At 39.5% G+C, this 23,114-nt stretch overlaps 1 protein-coding gene across 3 annotated transcripts in view; it reads left to right on the plus strand.

Annotated features, from left to right (window-relative positions):
- Nucleotides 1-3,442: 3,442 nt before the first annotated feature.
- The window catches only part of NAB1 (NGFI-A binding protein 1), a 48,604-nt gene continuing 28,932 nt past the window's right edge, over nucleotides 3,443-23,114 (plus strand). For 2 of the 3 annotated variants that reach the window (XM_065931944.1, XM_065931943.1), the window contains exon 1: nucleotides 14,837-15,674. In XM_065931944.1, coding sequence (XP_065788016.1) covers nucleotides 14,856-15,674 — 819 coding nt within the window. In that variant the 5' untranslated portion in view covers nucleotides 14,837-14,855. Of the gene's footprint in view, nucleotides 3,729-14,836; nucleotides 15,675-23,114 lie in introns of those variants that run through there. The other variant, XM_065931945.1, reaches the window with a different exon arrangement.

Genomic DNA, 23,114 nt, shown 5'->3' on the forward strand with positions numbered 1-23,114 from the left:
TAAAGTCATGACTCTTGAAATAATCAGTTATATATTAGCATACCTTTAAAAAACTTGTTTATAATCTTCATATATTTTAAAATATTCAAATCTCTACAAACTAAAAACACCAATTTAATCAACATACACATCCAAAAGTTTAAATTTCACATTGCAAAATAAGGGAAATTTAAATTATATTTCTTATAATATGAATATAACACATGACTCAGTTAACTGTAGGGCCACCATCACATAGAGTAGAAAATTAGGTATGGAATGGAATGGTTCTGGGCTTCCCTGGGGGCTGAGAGGTAAAGAATCTGCCTGCAGTGCAGGAGTTGAGGGTTTGACCCCTGGGTCGGGAAGATCCCCTGGAGAAGGAAATGGCAGCCCGCTCCAGTATTCCTGCCTGGGAAATCCCATGGACAGAGGAGCCTGGGGCTACAGTAAATGTGGTTGCAAAAGAGGCAGACATGACTGAGCAACTAAACAACAATGGAATTGTTCTAAGCAACCACAGAAGAAAAAGAGGACAAAATTATACAACATTTCAGATCTTAATGGTCAGAAGCCAATGTTATTCCTTCTCTCCTCTAAGAACACGTAAAATCATTTGTTCTTTTGTTTTGAATCACTGAAGCATTTTAAAGGAATCTTTCTAAAAGTAATAGAGTAACACTCTTCCAGGGAAATTTTCATTCTAATGTCAGAACCACTATCAACTTTCTACATCATTTTTTATTCAAATCTTTTAGTTTCACAACACAGAAATATTTTTTTGTCAAAAAATTCATTATTTTTGCAAATGCACTAATCATTCTAAAAATCATTTTTTAAGATCCTATTAAACATACATTTACTGAATGCAATGGATGTGTAAAACACACTTACAGAATAATACGAAACCAGAATACAATGGAATATAGACTAATCCAAAACCAGAATTGTTACCTTAAGGGATGGAATGCTTTTCCTTAGCAAACTACCAGGACTGGGGCATGGCAGAAGACCATGCTTTGTGAGGGAGATGTCAAGAATGGCACTAGCAATGAAAATGGTAAAGGGATGAATTTATTTAGAATCGATGCTTCTTTATCTGCGTTGTCTCAGGTACAGGTGAATGTCTCAACTCTCTTTTTGAGCAGCCATATTAACTACAGTGTTGTCATACAGACATACAGAATTGGAAGCTAAAAGCTTAAAATATTTTCTTTTCTTCATTTTCCTTCCTCCCACCATTTCCCTCAGCATCATGGGTGTTTAAAGCAATGCAAAGTGGGCCAAAAATGCCATTCTTAATGTGGGAAGAACATACTATCTAAATGTGCTCAGAAAACAAACAAGGAGAGACTTCCATGTTTAACTGTAGAAATAACCAGTTACAAGTCAGAAGAAAAAGTATCTGCCCTGACACATTTCCTTTTCAGCATTGTGTTCTATGCTGGCCAGAGATTCAAGTTTGGGAAGAGGATTTCAAGTCATTTCTTACAACTCTGGAAACAATTCTACTGGGAGGCTCAACAGTTCAGGTAAGACTACTCATTTCATGACTGATGAATCACTGATTATACACCTTTAGGGAAGTAAATCATTTTTCTCTAGCTGTTCAGAACCAGTAATGTGTGTAAAACATCAAGATTCTAGAGAGGAACTGGAAGAAAATAATCATGCAGATTTCATTTGTTCATTTGAAAACTGAATAAATTTAACCTATATCTTCACCTGTATCTTTCCATGAAGTTGTTTTTATTACAATCCAAGTTAACTTTCTCTTTGGAACAGGGTCCAAAACTGCAAATCTGAGACAATGAGGCTAAGACACACTTCCAGTAGTGATTCTTCAGTTGAAGAAAAATTTAAGGAAGCATGCCTATTCCTATGATACACTAACACAACTATTCCAGACAGAACCTTCCACTAATAAAGGAGATTTAATTATATATATTCCATTGTATCATTACTCATTCCTATAACATGCTTTTGCAAAAAGAAAAAGGTTCAGTACTTTAATAAGGTCTTTTTCTTTCAATGTTATCAGCCCATCCATTGCTGCAACATAAAGATGTGGTATGAAGAATTTCCCATCTCAAAGAATGCCTTGTATAGCCATCAGCAAAGTAGGCACACTCTGGGAGGCCAGCCAGGATGTGGGAATGGCCTCCTATAAAACCGAGTTTGTATATGAACATTAAAACGGAATTTTACCTGTATTTGCAGTCGTTCTATATCTACTAAATGCTTTCCAGCCTTCAAGAACACAATCCTAAAATTCGAGGAATTCTTTCCTTGTCCCATTTCTGCAAAGAAAGGAAAAATAGATTCTAAAACAAATTTCCGAATTTTTTGGCAATAGTTTAAGTATATTTTTGGAGGTGTTTTAATACCTTCCTTTGGTTATAAAAAGTTCACGCAAACCAAATTCAAAAATCCTACAGCGTGCCCTGGGAGCTCAATTTTAAGATTTCTCAGGGCTGTTCTAGCGCCGTCGGATTTTTACAACATAGAAATAGAAAATATTAACCAGTAAAATAATAGGCAGGTTTTCGGGAGCGTTGACAAGGTTGGACTGAAGCTACCCAGCAAGTCAGACAGTTGTCAAAGTCGCACTTCGGCTTCGTGGGTTCCCATTCCCTCCCACCTTCCTATGCCAGGGCGGTGGTGGGGAGGGGGCAAGATGGGCGAAGCAGAGATTCACAACAACTGCCAGTTTCTCTTCCAGGCCCGCGCACCTGCCAGCCCTCCCCCCTCGCCCCCGGCTTCGCGGCCGCGGCCAACTTCCAGCAGGACCCAGGGGCCGGCCGACCGGGGGTGGGGGCTGCGGGCGGCACCTGGCCCCCTGCCTCGGGCCGGCGGGGGCCGGGCGAGCCAGGCGCCCAGATTAGTGGGCCGAGCGTGCTATTTCTTTCAACGTCAGCCTCCCGGGGGATGCTGGATTTGGCGGGGCGTGCTCTTTGAAATACTATATTGGGAACCTCACACATTAAACCTTTTTTTTTTTTTAATTGCAAACCTTCCCAGTTCACTCGGCAGCTGGCAAGCAGGCCCGAGGCGGCCTCCCCTCTCTCCTGCCCGCCACCCCCGTTTTCTTCCTTCCCGCCCCTCGCCCCGCGCTGCGCTCGCGGGAGCCGCCCCCTCCCAGGCGCCCGTTTGGTTCCTCCCAGCTGCCGCGTGAATGGGCCGCCCTCCGGGTTCCGCGGGGCGGGGGCGGCGGGAAGAGGCCGAGCCCGGGCCCCGGCGGCCGCCGCCCCCGCCCCCGCCCCGCGGCGGCCCACGCCGGGATCTGCGTCACTCGGCCGCGCGTGGGCGGGAGCCGGAGCGGCGCATGTAGCAAGAGCGGAATCTCCCCGTGTGACAGCGCGCGGGGGGCGGAGGCGGCGGAGGCGGGCGGGGGAGGGGAGGGGAGCGCGCGAGGGGCGGGGCGGGGAGTGGGGGGAGGGCGCGGCGGGGGAGGCGTCGCCGCCCCAGCCGCCCGCGCGCCCGAGCCGGGAGGAGCCGCCGCCGCCGCCGCCGCCGCGGCCGAGCGAGTGCCGTCGGGGCTCGCGGGCGGGAAGGAGCCGCGGGCCCGAGCTGGAGGGGGGAGTAGGGAGAACGCGCCCACCACCTTCCCTTCCCCCCCTCGATGGGAGCGGGGGCGTCCCGGCCGCCGCAGCCGACTGAGGAGACCGAGCCCGGGGCCGTCACTTCGGAGTTGGGGCTGAGGCGTCCTCTGGGGAGAGCGCGCCAAGACCGCTGCAGCAGCTGGCCGCGTACGTACCGACTAGCTGTCCGCCAAGTGCCAGATGCCTCGGTGCTCGGGCGAACTTGGGGCGGCGGAGTCACCGGGCTGCGCCGGCACTTGGGGGGCGGGCGTCCAGGGCAGCGGGCCCCGCGCGGCCGCCGCCGGAAGGAGAGGGCGGCCTCGGGCTCTCGTGGACGATTCCCGGAGAGAATCGGTGCGCAGGGGCAGCGAGCAGAGGGCGAGCCGGGCCGCGGGGCCGACCTGTGCGTTCCGCTCCCAGAAAGCCGGGGGTGCGGCATCCACTCTTCCCACCCGGCTTTGGCCGTCGCGCGCGGCGCGGAGCGCTTGTGGGTTGTGCGCGGTGGGAGCGCGCGCCGGCCCCGGAGTTTTGCAGCGTCTTTCCGCAGAGGCAGAGTCTTTTTGTTGGTTTGTTTACTTTAGAGTCTTAATTTTCGTCCTGAGTGTCCTCTCCTACGGAATGTAGTCGTTTTCATTTTAAAGGCGGAAGGAGAGTTTTGCTTGAAAGTGGCTTACAGAAACTTGGCACCGAGGTGAGCTGGAAGCGAGAGACTCATTTTTGCTCGCTAAGGCCGAGTGTGGAATTTGCCAACACATGTGGGACATACAAGCCTTGGATGCAGAAGTCTCTGACCTTATTTATGGAGAAACGGTGCGAGTGCAGTCAAATGCTTTGGGACTGCAACTTCGCGGTTTACAAGGCTCAAGATGTGAAAGAACACTTCGAGTGAGCCTAAATTTTGTAAGATCTTGGGCGAAAGGATAATTGAATTGAAATATGCATTTATAGGTTCTGCAGACCAAGTTTTGCAGCAGGTGATCTGGAGGAATCCTTGACTTGCATATACTTAATTCCTCACTCAGAGAGATTCGGGAGGCAGGGAAGGTTTGAGGGTAGCTGTCAATTTAAAATTTCCTTCAGAGTTGATTTGGAGTAACCTGTCACTGCCAGTTGGTTTGCCAGTGACATGTCTGCAAACTTAAGGAGTGCAAAGATCAGAGCTGAGAGGGAGATACTCAGATCTTGTTTTAAAATATTTTGGCAGTTTTAATAGATAATATTAGATAGCATAGGAACAGTGAAACAGAATTTTAAAAAGATTAGTCACGTAGGAAATGCTAGGCTGTTTTGTTAGAGAAGTGTGCACACAATGAAATACTTTCTTAGATTTTCACTTTTTTGAAAAATTTCCCTGTAAACCATACCAGATTATGACATGTCGGAATTTATGTGTGGGTTTTAAGAAGGAATAGTGGGAGAAAAGATGCATAGGATTTACTTTCTCTATTTTGGATGGGAGCTGATGTTTTCCAGAAGACCTTAAAAAGCTTCTTCTAGTCTAGCCTAAGAGCCAGTAAAAGTGTCTCTTAGATTCAGGGGTAGCCTTTTTCCTCCACTTTACAGTACTTGAAACATTAAATACTGTCTTTTCGTTAAGTTTTAAAAATTATATTCTCCTTGTAGGTATTATTGTGCATGTTAGGATTCTTTTTGGAGAAGGAAATGGCAACCCACTCCAGTATTCTTGCCTCGATAATCCCACGGACGGAGAAGCCTGGTGGCTGCAGTCCATGGGGTCACAAAGAGTTGGACACGACTGAGTGAGCAGCAGGATTCTCTTGAGAGTTTATATATATCTGCAAGGTCAACCTACTTTATTTCTGTTTGGGTATTAGGTATTGGGAAATCAGGTCATGAAAGAAAATACAAAAGAACCATTGGAAGGTTTCTCCTTTTAATTTTATTATTTTTAGCAGCTTGCATAAAAGTTAATATGCCAGCCTGGTATTAGGAAAATTTTGTTTTCCTTGGCTCTGGTGATTTCCTATTATGTGTGAGTAAATCAGTGATAATAATAATAATAAAAACATTGAGGCATTGTAGATTTTTATTTCACTCTTCCTGCTAATTATGGATGTAGCAAACATGACAGAAATCCTTAGGAATACTGTAGCCGATACAAGGAAATTTAGTGAGCTTATATAGCTAATAAGTAATTTGCTATATCCAGTGAATATATCTTGCCTTGTTTGAGAATTAACAAAATTGAATAATCTTGGTTAAATTAATGAAAAATTTTCCTTCTTTGTTGACTAGTAACATCCATTGCCCTGTAGAAAATTAATATATTTCCAATTCTCGTTATTTGGAGATCAGTTAAAGCTTTAGGTATCTTCTTTTGATCACATTTTAAGAGCATATTGGCTTATTATTAAAGATTTTGGGGATTTGTACCATGACTGTTTTGAAAGAAAAAATCATAATATATGACAAAGTGGTGGAGACCTTTGAAGAATTTATTGCAGGAACTTTAAATATTTAAAGTAAAAAATGGTTGCATGGAAACAGAAGTATATCAGGTTTTTGTGTCCTAAACTCTGTCCTAATACTTGGGCTTCATCTGATCCATTATAAGTCTAATTGTTTTTGTTGATGCTATGCATGTACATTATTGGGAATAAAAGCTTTGTAAAATTTACCCTTAAATGTGAAGCCGTATTCTGGATACCACAGAAGTATGATACATTTTATATTACTTCCACGGAAATGACCATTTTATAATACTTTTTAAGCAGGTTAAGATCTTCCTTAGTATAATCGTCTATGTATGCATATTTCATAAAGTTTATTAAAAGTAATAAGGAATACATAATGCCCACTTAAGGATAATATAAGATTCCTAGCCCCTTTGCTATTTTAACTGTTTCGTTCATTCCTTTTAGTAGAATGAAGAATAGTACAGTTGTTATATTAAATGCAAATTTACTTTTTGATCTGACATTTTCAATAACTAGTACAATAGTAGAATATACTCTTTTAAACTTAACAATGAAACAAGTGGGAAGTTGATGTTGGGGAAAAAATAGTAATCCTTGTCAGAATTCTCACAGCTAAAATATACCATTAAGCTTTCAAATAGTTTGTCATTTATCAATACATTGTATTTAGAGTTGTATCTTAATTTATACTGTATGTTAATTTAATAATTTTTAAAGAGGAATTTCTGAAATAAAATTTTATATGTACTGTGTGCACACCACATGCTCAGATGGCACTTAATTTTGGTGACTAATTTGACTGTTAGTTGACTGAAGAATTTCCAGTCATATTATATGAAATACTAGTGTTTACCTGTTGTTATCACAGTTAATGCATACTTATTGTTTAATTGCAAAAAATAAGTCTGATTTTCCTAATACTGATAAATATAAGCTTACACCTTGAATAATTAAAATTTTAAGAGGTTTATAAGAAATTTTTTCCAGCTTCATTCAGAATTCAGAAAAAAAATCAGGCGAGAACATTTTAAGTTTGCTAAATTATTGTTAATGTGTTAGAAGATATATGTTTACTTCATAGATATTACAGTAATAAGATCCAAAGATATCTTTTTTTGTTTCAGCTTTTTAAAAAAATATTTACTTTTAACTGGAGGATAATTGCTTTACAGTATTATGTTGGTGTCTCAAAAATATCTTGCCTTAAGATACATTCCTGAATGCTTAATAATAAATATACCTGGTTAAATCATTTGATACTTGAAACACATTCATAGGAGTTAGTACCTGGACCACCTTGCAATCTTAAATAACCCATGATGTAACTAAGCCACACTTGATTATTTTAGGTTGAGCTCTGGGACTAGGAAAAAATAAATGAGAATAATTCACTCCTAGGCTTAAGGGTCGTCCAGATTCTGGCTTGTCATCAGCCTTTTCAGTCTCAGCCTGCAAAGTACCCACTGCACCCTCTCCCAGGCTCCCATACCTCAGGCTGTGTGTGCCTAGTCACTCAGTCACGTCCGACCCTGCGACTGCAGCTCTCCAGGTTCCTCTGTCCATGGAATTCTTCAGGCAAGAATACTGGAGTGGGTAGCCATGCGCTTCTGCAGGGGATCATCCAGAAATCAAACCTGCGCCTCCTGCATCGCAGGCAGATTCTTTACCATCTGAGCAACCAGAGAAACCCATATCTTCAGGCTACATTCTCCCAAACCTGGCCATACCTCAGAGGTTTTAAATGTAGCCACCCCTTCAGATTTCCTGTTTCCTTTCTTGCCATTTCCTGTCTCTACCTTTCTTTCCCTTGGTGTGTACCTGATCTCATCTAGGTGTTAGAGGAAAACAGTCCGGTGGAACTAATTCACCTTACTCTGTAAATGACTCATGAGCTAGCTCTTCCCAAGTATTTTCACATTTTCTTTTTTAGAAGTCTGGAAGAGATTGGTGTTAACTTAGATAATTTCACAGTAAAACTTTCAGGCTGTGTTGGGAGGCAGGAATTGATAGTCCTCTCTGTATAAGTCAGATTTTACTAGATTTTTGTCCTTGGTTTCTACCCACTCCTGGAAGAGTCTCTTCTTTGGAATGCCATAGACTTCGTAGAAGTGTGTGTATGCATGTTTTTATTTCCTGCATCATGAAGAGGAGGATTCAAGAGTAGTGTTTGTGGATCCATTTGAATCTAATGATCATTAATAAGATTGATATTTGTTATCTGGAGATGACATTTTAATTAATAGAAATCAAGAGGGAAAAGACCTAGGATTTCTCATGATTGAAACTGACTTCCTAAAATGCTGCTTTTGGGGCTAGGCTGATAATGATATATTCTGGTAAAGGGAGCTCGTTCGGTCATCTTACAGGAATCCACCATATAATTAAAAGGGAAGTAGTGAGGATGAGGGAATGAGAAAGGTGGGAGATAAAGTCGCAGGATGGGCTCTTGTTAGATTGGACAGCAGTTAACACAGAGGGAATCCCTTTTGGAATACAAAGTGAAAGTCCCTCAGTCGTGTCCAACTCTTTGTGACCCCATGGACTATACAGTCCATGGAATTGTCCAGGCCAGAATACTGGAGTGGGTAGCCTTTCCCTTCTCCAGGGTATATTCCCAACCCAGGGTCGAACCCAGCTCTCTCACATTATAGGCGAATTCTTTACCAGCTGAGCCACACGGGAGGCCCAGGAATAGTAGAGTGGGTAGCCTATCCCTTCTCCAGAGAATCTTCCAGACCCAGGAATCGAACCAGGGTCTCCTGCTTTGCAGGCAGATTCTTTACCAGATGAGCTACCAGGGAAGCCCTGATATATAAAAGGAGGCTGCTAATCAGATTCTGACTCAAATGTTGGGTTTCATTCAACAGAGGCTTTTAACAGAGATGTTATTCCTCTTTAAATACTTAGAGAGGGATAAAAGCTGAATCCGACTCAAGTCCCTACATCTTGCATGCTAAGTTACTTCATTCGTGTCAGACTTTTGCAACCCTATGGACGGTAGCCCTCCAGGGTCCTCTGTCCATACGATTCTCCAGGCAAGAATACTGCAGTGGGTTGTCATGCCCTCCTGCAGGGGATCTTCCTGACCCAAGGACCAACCCACCTCTCCTGCATTGATTGGCAGGCGGGTTCTTTACTGCTAAACCATGAGCTGATTCTGCCGTCAGGGAGCTTAAAGCCTGCGGTAATCTGTTCCACAGAGCCGTGTAAGTTTGCTTCTCTGTTTCATGGCTCCTTATGTTTAATACTTAGCGTAGCATTTAGCATACTGTTTAAGTGTGTGTTACTTCTCTGTCTCCTGGTTCTTAACTATGAAGAACCACTGGAGCAAAGTCCAGTGTTTGGCACAAGCATCAGGGGAAGGTTAAGGGCTACAGAGGAAGATGGATAGGTCTAGGATACCTGTATGAGTTGTTTGGATTTTTTCCTCCGTCCAGTGGGGAAATTTGCATAAGCGAGTGAAGAGCCACATCTGTACTTTAGGATGATGAAGTCGACATTGCAGTATGGCATATATTGAAGGTGAGGAGGCTGTTTTCAAAGTTGGGGCAAGAAGCAAGGGGAAAATTAGAATTAGGTGCTTTTGAGGCAGAGAAAAAGGTTGGTGATGTGGCCTAAGGACATGTAGATTTGAGGAAGGAAGAGGAAAACAAAAGCATGAGTGGATAAAGAAGATATATACACACACACACACACACACAATGGAATGTTACTCAGCCATAAAAAAGAAATTCTGCCATTTGCAGCAACATGGATAGAATTGGATGGTATTCAGGCAGATGATGACAAATACTATATAACATCACTCACATGTGGAATTTTAAAAATAAAACTAGTGAATATAACAAAAAAGAAATAGACTCACAAATATAGAACAGACTAGTGGTTACCACCTGGAAAAGGGAAAAACGGACAGGCAAGATAGGAGAAAAAGGGGTTAGGAGGTACAAACTGCTATGTATAAAATAAATAAGCTACAAGGATATATTGTACAGCACAGAAAGTAGAGCCAGTATTTTATAATGACTATAAAAGAAATGCTGTGCTGTGCTTGGCCGTGTCTGACTCTTTGCCACCCCATGGACTGTAGCCCGCCAAGCTCCTCTGTCCATGGGATTGTCCAGGCAGGAATACTGGAGTGGGTCGCCATGCCCTCCTCCAGAGATGTTCCCAACCCTGGGATCAAACCCAGGTCTCCCGCACTGCAGGCGGATTCTTCATTAGCTGAGCCACCAGGAAAGCCCAGAAAAGAAATACAACCTTTAAAAGTTGTGAATCATTTTTAAAAAATTGTGAATCATTATAATTCGTACATATGAATCTTTTGTATAATACTGTACATTAACTGTATCACAATAAAGTTAAAAAAAAAAAAAAAACCCCTACTTTTATTAATCCAGAAAACTGGAAGAGTAGTGGTACAACTAAAAGGAATGAGAGTTGGGAAGAGATTTGGGAATCTGGAAGAAGGGAGGAAGATGATAGCACATACTTGCTTTGGGGCTTACCAGATTTGAGAAGTTTGACAGTCTCCATGTGAAATGCTGAATTATCAGAAAAACAATTTGGGTTCTCACATTTTTCAGGTTTGAAGATCACTTTCTAAATTAAAAACTAGCAAGTACTCATTTATTTTGCTTTTAGTGTTTTATCAATAGAGAAGACTTATAATGACAACTTGAATTTGATCACACTATTAAATGAGATTAAATCACAAAGTTCTTTTTTTTTTTTTTACTTTGCAAAGTAGATGTATATGTATGAGTCAGCACTTGGCAGTGACTCCATAAACCACTGGTCCAAGCTACAGATAGCGGTTTGGAGGTCAGTCTGCTATAGGGAATATTGAAGCCTAGGACATCATCAGGGGAGAATATGGAAAGATAGTAGAAATGGGATATAATATAAAAATTTGGAGAATTCCTGCAGTTAGAATTCTGAGTAACAGAAGGCAGCATAACATAGTAAAAAGTCAGGTGAAGAGCATTTCAAGGAGTGATGTCAAACTGCAGAGAGGTTAAAGAGAAAAACTGGTGATCACTCAGTATTTACTTGGGAGCTTTGATGGAAGAGTTGGGACAGAAGGCAGGCTGAAGCTTCTTGGACTAGACTGAGGCAGGTTTGAAGGAATGGTTCTTCTTTTCCCTTGTGACCATTAAAGATCTCTGTCTTACCCTAAATCCCCACAACCCAGCTTGGAGAAAGAGAAATTTTGTTTCCCATATTTATACTAAGTTCTGTGTTGTGGTTCAAGGACAAAAGCAGGAGTTGACCAGTAAAGCTTTTGGACCCAAACCAGCTCCTTACTTCACTTAGCATAGTTTAAATCTTGGCAGAATGACTGATCCTACCCCAGAAGGAGCCAAAGTGAGTTTGTCTTTAAAAGATTCTGGAACAAATTATTACCATTTAAAATAGATCATTGAATTAGCAAACAACAACAAATGGCCTTAAATGAATCACTGTTTTATTCCTCTTCCTTTGGTACTAACTGGACTGAAGAACATTTAAGCTGGTGCAAGTGGAGGTTTGCTGTATATAGGCAGCAGGCCCTTGGTTTAGTTTTTGAATGCAGTAAAAATGGATAACTGATTTCTCTTAATTGTGGAATTCATAAAAAGGTCAGACTCAGCATGGTTGTTCCAGCATCTCTTGCACAGGCCAGGTAACTGGAGTTTTCAGCTGAGTAGACTTACTGTGCTGTTAGCTGCCTATGTTATGTTGCATTGTATTAGAATCCTTTTGTGTTCACTTCCGATTAGAGAGATGCAGCTTTCTTTTGATTTATTTGACCTTCATGTTGAAGCGTGAATAGACACAGAGTTTGTAAAAACAGAAAATCTTGTCTTATAAAAATTTTCTTTTAAATCAAATTAAGTTAATGTATGAAGTGGTGGGTGTTTAAATGATCGCAACGGGCTTTATGAGAAACTGAAACGTGCTCTTAAAGCAGAAAGCTTAGGAAGAAAAGTCCTTTCCCAGCAGTAAGTGTGGGCCTTTAGCAAGTCTCCTGGGACTCTAAATAGTTCACTTATTTATCTTTCATCTGGTATCCTGACTTCGGAAACGTACACTTGGTCTACTGGTGGAGATGTTATAATGGTAACTACTTTCTTACTGGAACATAAGAGCTTTCTCTTAGGAAACTAGGGGGTGTCCTTTTTTTTTTTTCTGGGTAAAGATGAGAAAGGATAAAAATTGAAAATTAAGATTTTCTAAAACCATTGACTATCTCAGGAGAATAAAACCTAAGTGTGAGTTTTGAATTCTCTTTTTCTTAAATTTCTCTTTTATATTTGTCCATGATGTATTCTTTGTTATTGCTCATAAGAAGATTCAAGAACTCTGTTCTAGATTTTCTCAGGTAATTTTTAGCTTACTCCATAATTTGGGGGAGTATAGATGGTGAGGTCATTGATGACGCGATGAATCTTGCAAGGTTACAGCCCTCTTATAAAAAAGCTTTCGCGTGTGTATGCGTATACATATGTGTTTATGTATGTGTATACTCTGGAGTTGAAAGCCTGTGGAATTACTGCATTAAGTGTGTGAAGGGAAAATGGGTTTCCTTCCCTCTATCTCATACGCTTTCTAGAAACCCTTCTATTTGGTATAGTGTTGTTCAGTATAGACTTGAACTTGTGTCTGTAACTCCCCAGAGCTTGTTTTTGTGGGTTAGTGTCCAGCTGGATGATCGATTCTCTCCCTCAGAGGTCTCCCTGTGAGTGGGAGGATAGAACACATCCTCTTATGAGTGATTCAGAAGGTGCAGAAATGTTTCTATCCAGAGAACTAACATGGCATGAACACAAAGGTGGTCTCAGAAGCTGTAAGAGTTTGTGGTGCCCAGGGGGTACACTAGGGATCTTCCAGTGTAGTTGGCCAGTTTTGCCAAATCACAAGAGTCTTCTGAGATGCAACCCTAGGAAATTATATTTTTCAAAGGCGTCCCTAGTGATTTCCTGGCTGTCAGCAGAAGTTTAGTGGTCCCAAATTGAATTTTTTTAAAAATATATATCTTGGGAAGTCATCAGGTCATGACTTAAAAAGAGCCATAAAATTTGAGGAGGTCAGTAGTTGATGAGAGCAGATTGTGGATGACACAGGGGTTCCAGGAGTTGGGGTTTCCTGGGAGTCAGTCCTTAAGGTGGTAGGGAAATGCATTCTCCTTGGATGGGATGACAGACTAGAATTTGGTATAGCAGTCTGCCCAATGATGTAAAGCAGAAGTCCCAAATTTGTTGATCTGGCCTTCAGGGCTGTTCCCAATATTCCTCAGCTTGCCGAATCTCCCAGTTAACAATTGCTCCTGACTTTCTTGAGTTGAGAGTGTACTTGCATTTTCTTCCAATGTATGTATTCTTTTGGCTTTCTGTAATTTTTGCTATAGAGGGCTGTAGGAGCCTTTTAATCCTAAAGGTGCATTGATTACAAGTTTGTTTGTCTTAACTGGAAGTACTTGGCCAGCTCCTCTATATATGTGGGAGGTCTCCAGGCAACTGTGAATGACTTTTAAATAAAACTGCTAAGAGGTCAAGAAGTGCTTTGCTGGGTATTGTTCTGTCTCTTTAAAGGGAGACTTCTCTGCCTTCCTTGGGCTCTAGGAGTATAACTTCTTGGCTCTGTCTTGGGCTCCTCCACACCCGCTGGCTTCATCCTCTCTCCTGAACCCTGAGACAAACTGAGTTTCCATGCTGTTATTTTGCAAACAGGACAGCTCTGCTTCAGCATTATGTCTTGTGCTACACTCTTAAGTGCCATGTGTTTGAAAGGGAATTCCAACATCCCTAATTTTCTGTATCCCTGATGCCTGTTGCAGTTCTAGACTCTCGCATAGGTAAGCCCATAGTCACCTATTAGTCTGCTTCTGGAATCACAAAAAGTATTTCTTAAAAAAATGGTAACTGTTTCCTCTCTCTTCATCGCTTACACCTGTGATCTCCAAGTCTTGCCATTTATTTGTCTGAATTTTTCCTGCCTCTTTTTTCTCCATTCTTAAATATACCACCTTGTATCTTATCAATTCAAGTTCATACTGAAATTTCTCATCTTCTGCCTGCCAGGCTAATCTTGCTACTTTTTCTTTATAAAATAAGAACTAACTATACCCATCTCACAGGGTGTTGTGAGGATGAGATGCAATGTTAAATGCCTGTTTATCACATGGTCTGACACAAGTGTTCGGTGCATAGTAGCAGAGTTCACCTCTTACCTCCTTCAGAATTTGTTATCCTTCACTCTACCTCTGTGTGCACACCATGGAAGTAGCAAATTGCATACTCAAAAATACAGGATACAGAGCCCGGTGAGCCGTGTTTGGCTTAAGTCGCTAGACCTGTTTAGCTACCTATGAGATCTCAGGCAAATTACTGATCTTTGAGCCTTCATATTTTTTTCCTTTACAACGGAAACTATTACTGACTATTGATCATTATGATTGTTAGGAGAGTAAGATAACTTACAGGTACAGAGGCTTCCCAGATGGCATCAGTGGTAAAGAATCCCCCTGCTAATGCAGGAGAGACAAAAGACTGAGGTTCGATCCCTGGTCAGTGGCAAACCACTCCAATATTCTTGCCTGGAAAATCCCATGGACAGAGGAGCCTGGCAGCTACAGTCCATGGGTCGCCAAGAGTCAGACATGACTGAGTGCACGCACATACACACATACACAAACATAGCATAGAGAGAATGCTTCCTTAACAGTCAGTTGCTGTGCAAATGCTCCTTGTTTTTTATTCTTCCCATACTGCAATCTTAAACCCTGTAGTGTCCGACAAAGAGGCTTAAGAAGTTTTTTAGCAAGTGTGATGAGCGTTTCCTCTCTTCTTTTTGCAGGTTAAGCCCATCCACAGTGATGGCTGCAGCTTTACCCAGGACCCTGGGGGAGTTGCAGCTGTATAGAATATTACAAAAAGCCAACCTGCTTTCTTATTTCGATGCCTTTATCCAACAAGGCGGTGATGATGTCCAGCAACTCTGTGAAGCTGGAGAAGAGGAGTTCTTGGAGATCATGGCACTCGTGGGCATGGCTAGCAAGCCCCTTCATGTTAGAAGGCTGCAGAAGGCTTTGAGAGACTGGGTTACAAACCCCGGCCTTTTCAATCAGCCCCTGACGTCTCTGCCTGTCAGTAGCATACCCATCTATAAGTTACCAGAGGGCTCACCGACATGGCTGGGAATATCCTGCAGCAGCTATGAAAGAAACAGCAGTTCCCGAGAACCTCATTTAAAAATCCCCAAGTGTGCTGCCACCACATGCGTGCAGAGCTTGGGACAGGGCAAGTCAGACGTGGTAGGCAGCCTAGCGCTGCAGAGTCTCAGTGACTCCCGACTCTGGCAGGGCCACCACGCCTCCGAGAGCGAGCACAGCCTCTCCCCAGCTGACCTTGGCTCCCCGGCGTCCCCAAAAGAAAGTAGCGAGGTGCTGGATGCTGCTGCCGCCCTCTCTGTAGCCGAGTGTGTGGAGCGGATGGCCCCCACGCTGCCAAAGAGTGACTTGAACGAAGTTAAAGAGCTGCTGAAAACCAACAAGAAGTTGGCCAAGATGATTGGTCACATCTTTGAGATGAGTGATGACGATCCACACAAAGAAGAGGAAATTCGAAAATACAGTGCAATATATGGCAGATTTGATTCGAAGAGGAAGGATGGGAAACACCTCACACTTCATGAGGTAAAAAAGCCCATATTTTCCTTTGTGTGTATGTGGTGTGCTGTCTCTTAAAGAGATTAACTTGATAATAGCTTACAGCAGAGATGATACACTCCCTGGATTAAAGACATTTAGGTTCAGCAAAAGGTAACTCTTTAGTGAAAATTGACTGTATTTATGGTGTTAAGGTATTTCTGTGTTGAATTCAAACATGTTTAACTTTAAAATTGTAGTGTAGAGTGACTCTTAGAATACTATCAGTTTAAGTAGTGAAAGCATAAAGTCTGCATTTACAAGGCAGTTTGTCTTAATTAAGAATTAAAATAAAATTTTAAATCTAACTTAAATATCATTTTTGTAGACTTTTTAGAAAAAAAGTTGTAAAAAAATAACCAGAACTTAAAGTGATTTTCACATAGCATAGAAAACAAAATTATATTAGATGAATGTTAGAAGAATTATTGTAGCTTTGAATATTGTTTTGTTGTAACATTTGACATTAAAAATCCTCATTTTATTTTTGTAGCAGTCTATCTAGAAATATTTTGCTTAAGTAGAAGAATAGATGTATGTATATTTCTTTCACATTTGCTCCCTTTTTCTTGTCTGTCTGGCCAGTACATCATCTTTAAGACTCAAGCATGAGCTTAAGTCTTTTATAGTGTGTTTTCCCCTAAGTAGAATGACCTTTCCTTTCCATTTTTACCCCTATGCATACTTCTATCACAGTAACTTCAACACTTTATTGTACTTTTTAATATATTGGTCTGTCCCTCACAGTATACTTTGGGATTCTTCAAGGTAGAAATTGTATCTCATTCATTTTTATATCCTCTGAATCAAATGTACTCAATAAATACTTGAAAAATAAGTGCATTTAAAAGTTACCTTTTTTAAACAAAAGCTGTTTCATAGCTAAAATTTATATCCATTTATCCATTAGAAGAAAGAGAGAAATTCTGCTTGAAAAAAATTTTCAGTTGAATGCAGTATTTCATTACTTAGAAACATAAGATCATTCCCCACAGACTTGTACTTGAACAAAAAAATAGTATATATTCATTGAAAAAGTACACAGTACCTAAAGAAGGATGTGAAGTAATTGAATCTGTAAACATCCAGCTACTTTCCTTTACATATACAAATGTGGGGTCATATTTTGCACACTCTTCTCCAAATTCTTTTTTTTTAAACTTAATAATATACTCAAAGTACAGTATACTATTATATTTTCAAGCAGTTACATATAGAGCTACTGTATTCATTTATGGATTACATTATATTTCACAGTATGTATGTGCTGTTATCTTAGCCATTCATTTTTGATGTCACTTAAGTTTTCATTTTTTAAAAATGTTATATATTTTAAATATATATATTATATATATAATTATATATATTATATATATGTAATTATAGAAAATATTTATATAAATATAAATATTTTATATATATATAGTTTAAAATTTTTTATATTAAAACATTATACACATATACCTTTACAGATTTATACATCTTTTCCTATAGAATAGATTCCAACATGTAAAATTATGGGCCCAAAGAATATGTAGATTTAATATTATAGTAGATAGTGCTTAATTGCCATCTAAAAAAACTGGAACAATTTATATTTTCTTTATCATTATCATATGCAAATGTCCATTTTTCCACACTCTTGCTAATACTGCATTTGTCATTTTTAATTTTCGTCAGTCTAAGAAAAATTTCCATTGCTCAATGTAACTTTCATTATTGAGGAAGAGCATCTTTTCATATGGTTAATAGACATCCAATTTTATGTTCATATCCTTTGTTTTATTGTTGGAGTTGTCTTACCTTTAAAATATTAGTAAAAACTTGTTATGTTGTAAATATATTAACTTTTTGTCTTAGATTGTAAATATTTTTCCAGATGGTCATATGTCCTTTGGCCTTTTAGACTGGATGCCATGTGGAAATTTAATTCTGTATAGTAATGGTCATTGATTTTGTCCTGTGTCCTTTCATTCATCTGATTCTGTGTTCCTTCACCAGTATAAAGTTACAACAGTTACTGTAGCAAAATACTGTATTTTATATATGGAAAGGCAAGTGCCCCTTCAATAGTATTCTTGTGCAGCGTCTTTTTTTTTAGGTAATCTCACACATTTCTCCTTCTCAAATGAAGTTTTTAGTGTATTTGTCAAATTTCCCCAAAATTTCTGCTGGTGTTTGATTAGAAATGCCCTAAAGGTATAGGTTAATTTGGGGGGAAAATGATATATTTACAATAATGAAAACTCCCATACAATAACATAGTATGTGCATTTACTTAGCTCTTCTATATTCTTCTGTAATTTTTTAGTTCTTTATTCACAGTTTTAAACATTTCTTGTTAGGTCAAATACTGTGTATTATACATGTGTATATTAAATGTTTGTATTATAAGCATTTACATTTATTTTGCTTTTATACATACATGAATAAGATATAAAAAGGATATAATTGTAAATGAAATTGTTTCCTTTTTAAATTACTATCACTGGCCAATTTTTATATATTAATCTTCTTTTCAGCAGTTTCACCATCTGATATTTTTAAATTACTATAGGTATGAATGTCTACTGATGCTTAATATCAGAGAATTGGTTAGCAAAATTAGTCACAGGAATTCTATGATTTGATCTCCTTTGGGCATGTCCTTGTGTAATTGTTATGTATTGTTGCCATACAATAATAAATTCACAAGAACTTGTGAATAGATCTAGAAAATACAAGTAGCATTATAATTCAGCTGCACTTTGACACTTTCGTTACCTGTGGCCCAGTGTAGAGGAATCTGCTAAAGGCTCTTGCGATAGGAAACGAAGGGCGAAACGTATTGGCGGTTTTAGGTTCATGCTTTCTTCTAGCTTTCATATAGTTCTTAAAACATGGCAGATGAAACATAGTCAAGGACCTGTACTTTTATTAAAGCAAAAGTATGTTAAAGAGATGACTTCAATAAACCCTATCAATCTCACTTAAAAAATTTCTAACCTGCTTTTAAAAAATCCAAAATGAATTATTTCACACTTGACTTTTCCTAAGGGGCTCTTTGCTTCTTTGAATAAATAGGCACAGGTGGTATTTAAGTAATGAGCCCATTGTGGGTTTCCCAAAAGAAGGAAACAATCAAAATGAATGCTAGTAGGCGGAGATGTGGGGGTGGAGCTTTGGAAAATGTGGCTTGTGTTTTTGAAACTTAACTTAGACCACTTATTATTTGTAAGTCAAGTGTGTGAATCTGGTCCAATAATATATTTTAGGATAGAAGTTTATGCATCAGAGCACTTTCTTCAAACTAGTAACCATCCAAGAATTTGGTAGAAATTATGAAATCCTGAGGGAATTAAAGAAGCTACTATCAAATGTACCGTTTAGGTATTGTGATAATTTCACATTTTTTAATTTGACTGTTTAAAATGAGAGAAAGACTTGAGTTTTTCTAAATTCCTAAGACTAAAGAAGGTTACTAGTTTGTCCTCAAGTTCTAAATAAGGAAAGATATGACTTATTCTTAATCCACTTTTAGTAGTATTTCTGACCCTGTGTATAGTATTACAAACTCTGTGGACACTATTCTTTTCATCTTTCAAGACATATAGGTAGGTCACAAGTAGATGAACATCAGGAAGTTATCTATACCTGAAAAATAATTTTCAACTCACGAGTACATAAAATTCTCATTTTTATATGCACTTTATATTTGTTTCCCAGTATACATTGTAAAATTTATAATCATTCCATTTTATTGTAAAGAATTGTAGAATGAATCATTGTTACAGACACTTTCTTTAAAGCTAGAGAATCAGTGATGGTCTTAGGACATGGCTCGGTATGGCCTGGTCATAGGGGTCAGACCATGAGCATAATAATGTAAGAGGCTGAGGCACTCGTTAACTGGTGTGGGGCAGGTGCTAACGACAAACCCAGGAGCAGGATTACAAAGAGGTCCAGGCAGGCAGAGTTCCATCTGTCCAGATGTGTTGGTAGAGTGCGTGGTAAACTAGGTGAGCAGAGTGCATCAAACCTTAAAGCAGTAAGTGGATAAAGAGAGAGACTGAAAGTTGAGAAGAGCAAGGCCATGGAGAATGTAGGGGCTTGTGGTATTCAGAGATAGAAGCACAGACAGGTCGGCATTATAGAGAATGTTTGTCAGCAGATAGCAGCTTCCAGCCAAAGAGCTCTGGGACTCAGACAGGAAGGAGAAAAAGAGGAGAAGGTAGAGTTAGTGGGTAAGTTGTAGATGTAGTGGAAATGCTGTAAAAGCTGGAGTGCTAAGAAGATTGCAAAAACAAGGACCTAGGCCCATGGGATACATGGTGTCAGGTTTAGGTCAGCTACCACTATAATGTTAAGAATGCAAGGCTGTGGGTGTCAGAGAAGCCCAACGGTTTTAGTTTTGAGAGACAGAGATTGTCAACTCAGGGAACCTGATAGACCTGAACATACTACTGCTAGGTACAATGCTTTATTCTGAACTCTGAGCTTGAGTGGAACAATTTCACCATCGCATACTTGAAAGAAATGCTGGACATTTCCTTTCAATCATTTTAAAAAGTAGATTAGACTTTGCTAAGTTTGGGGTTTAATGAAATCTGAAGAAATAATGGAAATATATTTCTTTCAGTTCATTAATGTTTAAATACTATCTCATGTATAATTAAAATGATGTTGGTTAATGAAAAAAAAAAGTAGATTATAGGGCTATCAAGTTAGTGTCCCTTCTTGAGTCACTTTTGATAATTCACAATTTTTCTGAGAATCTGTCCATTTCATCTAAGTGTTCAAACTTATTGGGGTAGTTTGTAGTTTTTAAGACCTAATATTGTTTGTACCTTTGTCTCTTTTCCCCTGATCAGCCTTGCCAGAGATTTGTCAGTTAGATTAATCTTTTCAGGGATCTGCAGACCGAAGCCTGTGGGCAAAATTTTGCCCACTTCCTGATTTTGCAGATAAACTTTCTTTGGAATACAGACATGCCTTTCTGTTTATGTATTATCTGTGGCTGCTTTTGAGCTACGGTGTAGGGTTGGGTTTTTGTTAACACAGACTGGCCTGTAAAGCCTAAAATATTACTAGCTGACCTTTTACAGAAAAGCTTTCCACCTTCTTTATTGGGAAGCACTTTTGGCTTAATTGAACTTTGTAGTTATGTTGTGTTCGTTTACATCTGCTTTCGTGTAGTTTATTATTCTAACTTACATTTTATCCTGAGTTCATTAATGTTCAGTTGTTCTTTTCTAATGTAAGCAATTAAGGCCATGAATTCTCACTATCTATTGAATTAGCATTATTCCCAAAGGTTTTAATTCTGATTATTTCTCTTTTTTATTTATACTTTCTGTTCACAAACTATTAAGAAGTGTTTTTTTTTTCATTTCCTAATGTGAGAGGTTTTTCCTTAGTTCTTTTTCCTAATTATTTCTAACTGAGTTACATTGTGATCAGAGAACATGGTTTGCCTGTTGCCAGCCCTGTAAAATATGTTGAGATGTTGTTATGGCCCAGTATGTGGTCAGTGTTTTAAATGTGCTTCTGCACTTGTTGTTAGAGTATTCTCTATGTGTTTGTTTTAACAAGCTTATTAGGTCTGTTATTCAGACCTTCTGTAGACGGAATTTTTTATTATTTTGTCTGCTTGCCCTATCAGTAACTGAGTCGTGTGTTGAAATCACCTACTTTGATTGTGGAGTTGTCGCTTTCTCTTTGAATTATGTAGTGGCCTTATTGATTTTTAATAATGCATTTTGCTTTTTAAAACTTTTTTGTGTTGATATTAATACATGTGCTTTCTTTTTGTTAGTAATTGCTTGTTACTTCTTTTTTCCATCGTTTTACTTTTGGTTTTTCTGAATCTATATTTTTTATATACCTCTTGTAAATATGATAGTTGGGTATTTAAAAAATTCTGTCTTACATTCTTTGTCTTTTAACGGAAAGATTTGGTCCATTTAAATTTATTACAGCGACTGATGCTTTGAATTTATTTCGTTTATTTGTATTTCTTCCCTTCCCTTTTTTTATATCTCACATTTACCATCTGGAACTAGTGTCCTTTGGCCTGAAGTGCATTATCTAGAATTTTCTTAATGAAGGCCTGCTGTAGGCAAACTCTCTCCTTCCCCACCCTGTTGGAGAATATCTTCATTCCGCCCTCATTTTCGTTGTTATTGTTGTTCAGTCTCTAAATTGTGTTCAACTCTTTGCACCCCTCTGCACTGCAACATGTGAGGCTACTCTGTCTGTTACTGTCTCCTGGAAGTCACTCAAACTCATGTCCATCGAGACACTGATTCCCTCCAACCACTTCATTCCCTACTGCCCCCTTCTCCTCCTGCCTTCATTCTTTGCCAGCATCAGAATCTTTTCCAGTGAGTCAGCTCTTTGCATCAGGTAGCCAGAGTACTGGAGCTTCAGCTTTAGCATTAGTCCTTCCAATGAATATTCAGGGTTGATTTCTGTTAGGATCGACTCGTTTGATCTCCTTGCGGTCCAGGGGACTCTCAAGAGTCTTTTCCCGCACCGCAGTTTGAACATACCAGTTGTTTGCTGCTCAGTCTTCTTGACCATCCAGCTCTCGCATCTGTACATGGCCACTGGAAAAACTATAGCTCTGCCTACACGGACCTTTGTTGGCGAAGTGATGTCTTTGCTTTTTAATGTGCTGTCTAGGTTTGTCCTAGCTTTCCTTCCAAGGAGCAAGTTTGTTTGTTTGTTTTTAATAGTAAAGCAATTTATTTTCTTGGGTTGACAACAGATAAATCTCACTTGAAATGTGGCAGTAAGTTTGGGTAGAGAGGAGGATATTGGCTGCATTAGTACTGAGATATTGATGGATATACATCTGAGGCAGCATATTTTCAAGAGTATTTCCTTATTACAAATCATCTGCCCTATTTCCAGACTGTGCATCTTGATTTTTTTAATATATATATATTTTTATTAAAGTATAGTTGACTTATAATGATTCAGGTACAGCACAAGGTGATTTGGTTATACAAATACAGATATATTCTTTTTGAAATTTTTTCCATTATAAGTTATTACAAGTTATTGACTATAGTTCCCTATGCTATACAGTAAACATTTGTTGCATATCTATTTTTTAATTAGAAATCTAGCATTCTATTCATACTGAGTCAAACAAGTGGAATCAAAATGTCGTAATTTTTTAGTTAGGCAAAAGTGTGTAAGTTTTCTAAAATATATTTGTTGTACATATTTATATATATGTATACAAAAGCTTTTCTCAGTTCATTTCAGTCACTCCAACTCTACGTGACCTCATGGATTGCAGCACGCCAGGCTTCCCTGTTGATTACCAACTTCTGAGCTTACTCAAACTCATGTCCGTAGAGTCAGTGATGCCATCCAACCATCTCATCCTCTGTTGTCCCTTTCTCCTCCTGCCTTCAATCTTTCCCAGCATCAGGGTCT

This window comes from Muntiacus reevesi, chromosome 3 (assembly GCF_963930625.1).
Source record: "Muntiacus reevesi chromosome 3, mMunRee1.1, whole genome shotgun sequence".
Taxonomy (NCBI): domain Eukaryota; kingdom Metazoa; phylum Chordata; class Mammalia; order Artiodactyla; family Cervidae; genus Muntiacus; species Muntiacus reevesi.